The 10,798-nt window shown below is 62.5% G+C and overlaps 1 protein-coding gene across 6 annotated transcripts; it reads right to left on the minus strand.

Annotated features, from left to right (window-relative positions):
• Positions 1-1,009: 1,009 nt before the first annotated feature.
• Positions 1,010-10,181, minus strand: BBC3 (BCL2 binding component 3). 6 transcript variants are annotated; one of them, XM_047712184.1, is made up of 4 exons: positions 10,073-10,181; positions 5,851-6,139; positions 4,184-4,374; positions 1,010-2,118 (listed from the first exon to the last, which is right to left on the minus strand). In XM_047712184.1, the coding sequence occupies exons 2-4, from the start codon at positions 6,122-6,124 to the stop codon at positions 2,002-2,004; spliced, it is 582 nt and encodes a 193-aa protein (XP_047568140.1). In that variant the 5' UTR covers positions 6,125-6,139; positions 10,073-10,181; the 3' UTR covers positions 1,010-2,001. The 6 variants fall into 6 exon arrangements, with proteins under 6 accessions (XP_047568140.1, XP_047568142.1, XP_047568139.1 ...); XM_047712186.1 differs by lacking the exon at positions 10,073-10,181 and adding an exon at positions 9,301-9,321; XM_047712183.1 differs by lacking the exon at positions 10,073-10,181 and adding an exon at positions 8,854-9,158.
• Between the last annotated feature and the right edge of the window lie 617 nt (positions 10,182-10,798).

Genomic DNA, 10,798 nt, shown 5'->3' on the forward strand with positions numbered 1-10,798 from the left:
ATTCTTTGCCCAGGAGCAGCCAGACAGATGGCTGGGGGTGAACGCCCCTACCCTTGGCCTCTGTGCACAGCGTTTAAGTCCCGACGGAAAATACAGAGAATGATATAGTAACACCCAGGTACCCGCCACCATTTTGCCACCCGCTTTTTTTTTTTTTTTTTTTTTCCTCCCTGTTACTTGTTATTTATGGGTAGAGTTCTAGTTCATTCCGGCTACCCCTGTCGATTATTCTGTTGCATGCCTAGAGTAGACTTGAGACCCTTTCAACTGCTGCTGGAGACGACGTAGAGTTGTTTTCTCGAGTTGCCAACCTTTGGACACTCGTGCCCATGCATTTCTAAGGGAGGGCGCCCAGGAAGCCAGTTGCTGGCACAGATAATGCCCACCTCCTGCTTACAAGCTTTTGCCAGATTCCTTTCCAAAGTGATCTTGCCCGCTTACCCCGATCCTTTAGAAGGGTCATAGCTTGAGGTGCTCTCTGTCCAGGAGGGTGGCGGGAGGGTGGCGTCAAGGGCAGCCTGATGGCTGACACGTGCCCCAGGACTCCTGCTGGTGCTTCTTTAGAAGTCCTAGGTCATTCATTCATTCCCCAAACATGGAGCTTCCGGGATATTCTTTATCCAGCGGGGATAAAGTGACGATAAAGCACCAGAGAAACCCACCCCCTGACTTCGGAGGCCCTGGCTGACTCCACTAGTCGGGTGTGGGACTCTTGGCCTCAGGCTTGCAAGTTCGAAACCCACGTGGGGTGCGGAGATGACTCGAACTCTTAAGACAAAATGAAACTCTGCTCTTCTAGGGCTTTGCTTTTACGGGGAGTTGCATGGAGATGCATGGAGGCCGGGTGTATACAGTGGCACCCGTGCTCCTCAGCCTCCCGTTGGATACAGCTGGAGAGCCTGATGGGCTCTGTGGGTGGACTGCCTCTCCCACCTCCCACCTCGTCCCAGAGAGGGGTCACGGAGGCTTGGACCAGACCACGCCATGGGGAAAGAAAGCAGAAAGAGTATCCACTGTTCCAATCTGATTTTATTGAAAAGGAAACATACAAAAATCATGTACAAAAAAAATTAACCAAACATGTACAGAAAATTCATTCCGGTATCTACAGCAGCGCATATACAGTATTTTACAGGCTGGGCCATCCCTCCCCGCTCCCAGACTCCTCCCTCTTCTGCGATTTCCCCCCCTCCCTGACTCCCCGTCTTCCCCCCAGCGCTTCGCCCTGGGGACTAAGGCTGGGGCGGTTTCCGCCAAAATATCCCACCCCCCAAATGAATGCCAGTGGTCACACGTGCTCTCTCTAAACCTATGCAATGGGATTGATGGGGGCGGGGAGTGGTCACGGGCAGAGCACAGGATTCACAGTCTGGGCCCCTCCTGGCCACCCCCAGATGAAGGTGAGGCAGGCATGCCCACCACCCGCCGGCTGGCGCAGGGAAGATGGCTGGGCGCTGGGCTGGGGCAGCCATCAGACCCACCCCATTCTCTGGCTCCAGGAGGCTAGTGGTCACGTTTGGCTCATTTGCTCTTCACGGGCCCCCTCCCCAGGAGGAGGGGGGGAAGCACCAGGGGCCTGAGGCTAGGCCCAAAGTGAAGGAGCACTGGGAGGGAGGTTCCCCCCCGCCCCCAGTGTCACCCCTGCAGCTGGAACGGGCAGCCAGCACCAGCAGCCTTTCCTGAGATGGTGGTGGGCGGCAGAGGCGGGTGGCTCCGTCCCCACCCTCTCCGTCACCGCTGCCTTCAGACGCTGAGTCCGTCAGCCCTCTCTCCCCTGGCTTCCCAGCCAGGGACCCAGGAGTCCACATCTCCATCAGTGTCCCCAGGCTAGGCCGGGACTGGGGCTGGAGTGGCGGCCCTGGCCCGCCCCTGGGACAGGCAGGGCTGGTAGTCCAGTATGCTACATGGTGCAGAAAAAGTCCCCCGCGCTGGCCAGGGCATCAGGAGGTGGGAGGGTCCTGCCCCCCAAGTCCCTGACGTCCACCGGGCGGGTGCAGGCACCTAATTGGGCTCCATCTCTGGGGCTCCACGGCCCCTGGGTAAGGGCAGGAGTCCCATGATGAGATTGTACAGGACCCTCCAGGGGGAGGGGCGGTGTCGCTGCTGCTCCTCTTGTCTCTAGGGAGAGGGAAAAGAGGAAGTTAGAGTGGGCTTCCGACAGGGGGACAGGGGCGTGTGGGTGATTGGGCCCAAGGGCCAGGATGAGGGAGGCAGTTTCCTAAGGGTGAGCTACCAGCCCTCAGCGGTGGGCCCTACCATTGCTGACTGGGTCCATATCCCCGCTCCTCCCCCCACCAGGGTCCAAGTCAGTCACCTCAAGGGAGGACAGCGTCCTCCTCTAGAACAGAATAGGATGGACGGCAAGGTCGCAGACCCAGTGTCCTCAGCACAGTGCCTGAGCCCAGCAAGTGCTCCTCTAGTCTCTGGACCAAAATCAGCCAGGGCTGGGGGGTGGCAGGATTGGGGGGTGGCTGGATGGCAGACTGTCCTGCCCTCCCCTCAAAGGTTGGGAAGTGACAGAGAAGGGAGCAGGGAGCCTATAGTCTCAGTGATTCTAGAACGATCTGTGGAAGGACAAGCCCTGGGAACAACAGTTCACCTTCTGTGCTGAGGCTGCACGGAAATCTGTGCAGACAAAGCTAACCCCTGCCCTCTTTCCAGCAACGGGATGAAGGCTTGCGGTGGCCTCTAGAACCCTCTCAGTTCCACATTGCTAGGCAAGTGAGAAAGAAGGAAGCCACATGGAAGAAAAGACTCCCACCCCCCCCCCCACCCCTGCCCAGTACAAAGGAAAGGTAAGCTGTAGCTCTCTCCCATTCCCTATCCTGAGTGCAGGGCCAGGCCCACTGCTAACAGGCAGAGCTCCCCTGGTCTCATCCCCCTGAAAGGATGGAAAGCTCCTCTGACTGATGAGAACAAAGTCAGATAAACCATCCTTATGAACCTAGTGGGTGCCAGGCTGTGGGACGCCCTGTACCAATCCCCACCCTCTCCTTACTCCCCACCAACTCTCGAAGCTGGGAGGTAGCAAAGGAGGCATGTCAGAATGGCATCAGCTGGAAAGCCTGCCAATGTTTCACTGCTTTGGGGTGCTGCCCAGCACAGTCATCTCTGGGAGCAATTAGCAATCACCGGGTAAAGCCCAGCAGCCACGTCTGTACTGTGGGGTACACACAAGTGCACCGAAAATGTGTATCCTCAGGAAGAAACCAAAACCAACCAAACAAACAAAAAACAAGCCAATGAAAATTGAAGCATTTTTTTTAAAATCCTAAATATCCATCAATGAGAAAATGAACAAGAATACTGTATGTTGATCCAACAGAACGCTACAGAAACAGCGAAAACGCTTTGCCCACACGGATCAGTCTCAAAGCTAATACAGGAGGGGGAAAGTTTGGAGAGAAACACATCATATCTCGTATATGAAGCCCAAAAACATTCCGCCAACCTAAGCATTGTTTGTGGCCTGATCACTAGTCTGTAGCGGGATCAACACCTGCGGAGTCATGGGACACGCCAACTTGAGAGGTTTCCTTTGGAAAGGAGAAGAGGGTGGGGGGGGGGAGCGAGGGGCTTGACAACATCCGGGTTTTGTTTTTCTTTCAATAAGCAAGCAGCGCGGTGTAATGTTCAGATTGGACAGAGCTGGGTGCTCGGCGCCCTGATATTTGTTATTCTCTGTTCTACGCCATAAGCTCCCAAGATTTTGTCTTAATCAGAGGCCGAGCCGCGGGCTTGGGGGCGGGGACTCCCGCGGGGGCGGGGCTCCACGGCCCGCCCCGCCCCGGGCCGCCCGGGAAGCTGTGTGGCGCGCTGCCGTCCGCGCGCGCCGGCGGGTGGGAGGGGCGGGCGCGGCCGCGCCGCCGCTGCTGACTCACCGGCTATAAATAGCCCGGGATATATGAGCCGCTCCGCCGAGCGCCGCCCTCAGACCCCGCGGCCGCGGGCCGCGGGCGCGCAGCTGCGCTCGAGGCGGTCCCGGCCCTGGCCCGGCCCGTGCCAGCCGCCGCGGCGCGGGCCCTTCGGCAGGTCCGCTGGCCCGCCGCCCCTCCCACCTGCCTGTCCCCAGCGCGACCCCGCCGCGCCGGGCAGCAGCTGCAGCACATCTGGCGGGGCCCGCCCGCAGCCCCCTCCGGGGCGGGAAGTCCCACCTGCCGTCTACCCCGCCCCCAGCACTCACCCGCCGCTCGTACAGCGCGTTGAGGTCGTCCGCCATCCTCCGCAGCTGGGCCCCGATCTCCCGGGCCCACTGCTCCTCCTCCCCCCGGACTCCCGGGGCTGCCTGGGTGGGGCCGCCCGCCAGGGCCCCCGGGGCACTGGGCACCGGCGATTCCAGGTGCGGCTCCGCCGGCGAGAGTGAGGGCTGAGGACCTGGGAAAAGCCGGGGAGGGGGGGGCGTGGTCAGCACCCACCACCCCTGTCGGGCCTGAGGCGCCCCCGAGGGACCAATTAGCCAGCCAGGGCCCGCTTCTCCCTTTTCCAGCCTCCCAATTTCCTTTCTGCTCCCCGCCTCATTTCTAGCGATTCTGTTTTTCCCTTCCAAAAGCCAGGTTCCTCGGCTTCCGCTCCCCAGGCGCCAGAAAGCAAGAGGATGTCCTGGGGAGGCCTCTCTCGGGGTTACCTGGCTAGCCAGCTTACCCCCCTCCCCCACTGCCCGTGTTAGTCTGGAAGTCTCCCTCTTATCCGACCCAACTATTCCAAAACGGGACCAAATTTTGCCTGTTCCACTTAACAGATGGAGAAACTGAGGCCCACCCTAAGAAGTGGCCCAAGGTCACATAGGGATACGGCGACTGACTACAAGCAGTCACAAGCCTCAGGTCTCCTGCCCTCTGGTGTCCAACCACAACGAAGCCACACCCCCGGATGTGGCAGGGGCACGGAGACCAGAAGGCCAGACTGGCTGCCTACGAGCGAGCCCGGGCCTGGGGGGCTGGGATTCGGGATATGCCTTCCTGCCCCACCCCTTCTGGGCCGCCCCGCAGTATCTGCCTCCCTCCAGAGCCACACCAGGTCCTGGCGAGGGGGATCCTCAGGCCCAAAATGGGGGCCTCAGTTTCCACAGCTGTGCCTGTGGTCTTGAAATCGGGTCCCCTCTTGCCTCTGCTGCTGGGGAGCCCATCTGGGGAAGTTTTCTCTCCTCTGATCTCCCGGGGCTCCAGGGACAGGGTGAGGGGTTGGGGTGGAGGGGAAAGCGGGACGATCTTCCCTGCCACTGAGCGTGTAGGCCGGGATGGGGCTGGCAGGGCACCAGAGGGTTAACAGCCCATCCGGCAGGGGACCTTTAACCCTTCCCTCCCCAAGACTCACTTTCCCACTCTGGCCTCCCCCACCCCCACTTTCCCCACACAATGGCCCCTCCCCCTCTCCTTCCTCCTCCCGGACTGCGGAGAGGGCGGCCCTGGCCAGAGATGCAGATAAAGGCAAAAGGCCACCCCCCCACCCCCCAAGTCCCGAAGTGACAGTCTTCTCGCTCTGCCCACACTCCCTCCAACTATCGTCCTCGGAGAGGTTAAGGAGACCCAGACTCGGGGAGGTGGGGGCTGGGAAACAGCTGCTGCCCCGGCCCGGAAAAGGCCGTGGGCTGCAACTCGGGGACTGCAGTCAGATTCCAGGAGGGACTTCCCACCCCGCCTCCCCCCACCCCCAGCCTCCCACTCAGTCTTCCTGCTTCCTGCAACACAAAGACCACACTGGCCACACCCTCCCTGTGGCCCGGCCGGCTCGCCACCTCCCCCCCCCCCCCCCCCCCCCCCCCCCCCCCCCCGCTCGCTCCCACTTCTACAGTTCCTCAATGTCTTTCCTGGCTCCCCGCATCCCGGGGCGCCCGTGTGGGGCGGCACTCACCGTCGGGGCGCGGGCCTCGGGGCCGGCTGCGGGGACCCCCAGGCCAGCGGGGGCCCCCCAGGGCGGCGGTGACGGCGGGAGGGGCGGTGGGGGCGCAGAGGTAGGCGGCGGGCAGCAGGGCGGGAGCGGCGGGGGCGGCGGGCAGGCCGGGCTCGCAGAGGCCACAGGACACCGCCGAGGGCACCAGGCGGCTGAGGGGAAAGGGGCGCGGGCCGTCGCGGGACAGGCCCTCTACGGGCTCCGGGGAGCTGCCCTCCTGGCGTGCTCGGGCCATGGCGCTCCCTGGGGCCTGCAGGACAGGGGGAGAGGGGTGCGGTCAGGTAGGCAGTGCAGGGGGCACACAGGACACCCCCACTCACTCCTGCACACAGCTACCAGCACCTTTGGGGGGCAGGGGTCCAGGGAAGGTCTCCCAACACACAGGGCCCAGACGGGGCACTGTAGGCAGCTGCGATGGCCCCACAGGACTGTCCACCGAGGGTCTGTCGCAGGGTCCCCCAGGTGGGGACCGCCTCCCATGCACGTGGTGATGGTGCCCACGACGGTCAAGGAAGCACAGGACAGCTCTCACAGCAAGTCCAAGGGCTCACACAGGACCCAGATGGAGGAGTCTGTCAGGTGTGTGTATGTGTGTGTGTGTGTGTGCACGCACGCGTGTGTGCAGGAGGGGAGACAGCCTCAGAACACAAACTCACCCAGCCTGGGAGTCACCCAGAGCATGGGCTGGTGGGGCTGACTTCCGGAACACGGTGATGGCCATGCACACGGACTCATGCAGGACCTCAATGGCAAATACTACTTCCGGCAGGGGTGGGGGAGGTGGTGAAGGGTACACGCCACACAGGTAAGGGCTCCCTTGGGACTGGCCAGCCTGACCTCCCACCTCATCTCCCATTGGCACAGAAATGGTTCCCATCTCTGGGATTGCTACCCAGTACAGAACACACATATGCACACACACACACACCCTGACCAAAACGTGGACACACACATACACACAGACCATCAGAATGCAGACCGGCTGCCACATCCCAGCCCCTCCATCCCTGTGCACACACATACACAAATTGTCAGAACTCATTGACCCACTGTGGATATGCGTGTGGACACACACGGACAATGCAGCCATCGCAAACACAGAGACACACCACACAGGCACTGTCCCCCTTCTCAGACACATGCCCCTCCCCCCACACACATACACACACCCACGAGGTCAGACCTGCACACCTCAGGGCTTACACAAATACCAACACCCCACGGACATCCGTGGACATACACAGAGACCAACACACCCGAAACATGCCCCCCCCCCCCGCCATTGCCAACTCTCAGATCCCGGGACGCATGGAAATGAGGCACACACACACTCCTGTCATCAGACCCAGATGCATCAGCACACACGCCGAAGAGCAGACCTCAGCTAACCCTCCACCACCAACCTCCAAACACCATCCCCAACTGCCAGCCTCGGACACACATGCACACGCACACACCCCAGCCAACTCTAATCCCACACAGCCGTGGCAGCGCGCACACCTCAGGCACCCACAGAAAACACTGGTCTCACGTGACCGACATAAACACTCCACACACGCAGCCCACATGACACACATGAGCCAGCCGATCACAGAGACAAGCCCCTCAGACCCAACACACACACACACACACACAAGACACACACACAGGCTCAGACACAGCCCCGGACTGCCAGTAACACCCACTGACAGCACCACACAGACCCCACCGAGTCCTCAATTTCCAGACTCGGATGCCAGACACACAAGCCAAACACAGACAGAGACAACCCCCCCACCACACACACACACACACACACGCGCGCGCGCGCGCGCGCGTGCTCACACACCTGGACAGAAAACAGCCACTGTGCTCAGCAGGCACACCATCACAAACGCTTAGCTGAGACACATGCCCTAGAGATCGACACAGACAGTACACACAGTCAAGACACACAAGCACACACAAACAGCACATCGGGCAAGACACGCTCACACAAACCCTCACACCCAGCTCACTCAAGCAACACACAAACACCCCAGCCACGTACTGTAGCTCACGCAGTCAACACAGACCCAGAGAATCAGCCCCAAACAGCGCCCACTGACAACTCTCACAGAGCACACAACACACACACACATACACACACACGCAGGTACACCACGCATAAACAGCACCCAGCTCTCGGGCACGGCATACACAGACCATCACACAAACACTCATGGGGAGACTCAAGTACACACCCCGACGGGCCACAGCCCCAACATTCCCCCGGACTGACACCTCCACCCCCTGCGGACCCCAGTACTAACTCGGAGCCAGACACATGCACACACCCAGGCGAGACACCTGCAGATCCACAACCCCGCACACGCGCGCTCCCACGGCGGGCCCAGACGCCCCCCTCTGCTGTCACAGCACACCCCCCCCACCCCGCCGCCGCCACGTGCGCCCGCCCCGCCCGCCAGGCGAGCGAGGGGCCAATAACCGGCTGTTGCTGGGGCGCAGCCCCCGCCCGCAGGAGCCGCAGACTCCACGGCCCGCGAGCCGCCCCCCCCCCCGTCGCCGCCCCCAGCGGGCGCGCGCCTGGGGTGTGGCCGCCTCTACAAGCCACCCCCCCCCCCCCCGCGCGCGCGCCCCTCCCGGACTGCGGGGGCCGGGGCAGTCGGGGTCGACTCACTTCCCCGGGCCCGCACTGGCCGCCAGGGGGCGCTGCCGAGCCCGCACCCCATTGTTTGTAAACAAACCCGCCGGACCGCTGAGGCACCTGCGCTCCCGGACCCAGCGACCCCAACCCAGTGCCTCGGGCCCAGCGACCCCAACCCAGGGTCGTTCGTGGGATGGAGGGTGGGGAGAGAGGGAGGCACGGGGTGGGGATGCAGCACGCTCCCACTGCTCTCCCAGCGCACTCCTGCCACCTCCTCCAGGGAGCCCACCCGGCCTGGCCAGTCGCGGCCCGCGGGGACTTGGGGTGCGCACACTCACCCCGGGGGCATGAACACGCCGGAGGGGGCGGTGATGGGGGGCGGGCGGCTTCCTTCGAGAGGGCGCGCCCGCCTAGCGCCGCTCGCTGCGGCGGCTGCTGCTGCTGCGGCGGCTGCTACTGCTGCTCTAACTGCAGTGGCGGCTGCTGTGGCTGTGGCTGCTGCTGCTCCCGCTCGGGCTGTAGGCGCGTCCGCGTCGTGGCCCCCGCTGCCGAGTCTGCCGCTGCCGCCGTTGCCGCCGCCGCCGCCAGGCGCCCGCTCGCATGTGGCTCGCGCCGCGTCTCAGGCCGCCCGGCGGATCCCCTGCCCGCTCGGCGGCCGCCCCGCCCCGCCCCGCCCCCGCCCGGCGGGTCCCACGCCCCGCCCCCTCGTGACGCCACGGCCCCGCCCGCCCACCCGCCCGCGGCGGACAAGTCGGGACTTGCAGGCGCGCGCCGCGCCCCCCTACCTCCGCGCGGGGGTTTCCCTGCAGTCGGGGGCGGGGCAGGGCCTGGCCCGCGGCGAGGAGGACCGAGGCGTGGCGACCGGGGCCGCTCGGCCGGCGGGACAGCTGGACACACGCGCTGACACACTGACACACTGACTGGGACCCGCAGACACACGCGCCCAGAGACGCGTACGCCGACTGACCGGCTGGCGCTCCAGGGTACACAAAGTCACGTGCTGACAGGGCCACGGCGACGAGCCACTCGAAGGCGCACGGCCACACTTGCACAAATGCACCCCCTACACGGGGGAGCGGATATGCCGGCTCCCACGCTGACTGGGGCGCACAGTCTCGCACCCAGACACAATCAAAGAGACCGTCTAGCTGACAGGGTCCCTGGGACACGCGGACAGACACAAGGAAGGGGGGCTGTGTTGCACAAACGCCCACACTGATAAGCGCAGGGAACCCACAAACTGTGTTCACCAACATTGCCACGGAACGGGCACCCCCAGCACACACACGCAGTCACGGGCTGAGGCTGAGCACTTCTCAGGAAACACACGCTTCCTGATAGGCGCAGGTGGAAACGCGCGCACACACACACACACACCTGTCACAGGGACACCTGAACACAGAGCTTGATCTAGGTGACGCTCCTACAGGGACACACACAAACGCAGCCACACCAGTTCACAACTGACCCATTACAGCTGTCAGTAACTGACCTCAGGGATACAGATCAAGTCAGACACAAACAAAAACGGACCCCCAGAACAGTCCCGAAGCACACCTGTCACAGGTTCCTGGTAACTGGCCCACTGCCGGGGACACTCTCTGGAGCAGGCACACCTGGCCACACTTGCCACAAATCTGGCTGGCAGGGGACTCAGGGCAAGAAGGAAACCCCTAGCACCAGATGGGACATGCCCGGGCAGGCTGCCCCTGCGGGACGTGCTAGCACCCTGCCTCCTGGCTTTCACTTCCCTTTCTCAGTTACTCCTTGCTGGTCTTTCCTAGCTCTGCGGTGGTGACCCCATCTCCTTCCATCTGCCCAGGACTCAGGAGCTCAGGCACCTATGCACTTTCAATTCCCTCTATGTCACACCCCTAGCCCAACCCACGAGCCATGAAACGCGTCACACAGGGCCAGTCATCTGAGCACCTCTGGAGGCATGGGCTGGCTGAGAAAGGATGCCAGACCTGAGCGAAACTGGGCTTCTCCAGGTTCTCGGACTTGGTTCCCTCCGGGCCCATATCCCTCCATGTCCCAAGAGGAGCCGGAGGTGAACATCTGTGAAATCTCCCTAAATATTGGGGAGTTGGGGGGCACCTGGTTGGCTCCGTTCCTAGAGGACGTGACTCTTGGTCTCCAGGTCTTGAGTTCAAGTCCCGCACTGGGTGTAGAGCTTACTTACCTACATAATACATACATACAGACATACATAGTGGGGACTCCCTCAGCCTCCCTCTCTCCTTCCCTTCCCTCATTCATTAATCCCTTCCTTCCTTCCAGCGC

This window comes from Lutra lutra, chromosome 17, assembly GCF_902655055.1.
Source record: "Lutra lutra chromosome 17, mLutLut1.2, whole genome shotgun sequence".
In the NCBI taxonomy this organism is placed as follows: Eukaryota; Metazoa; Chordata; class Mammalia; order Carnivora; family Mustelidae; genus Lutra; species Lutra lutra.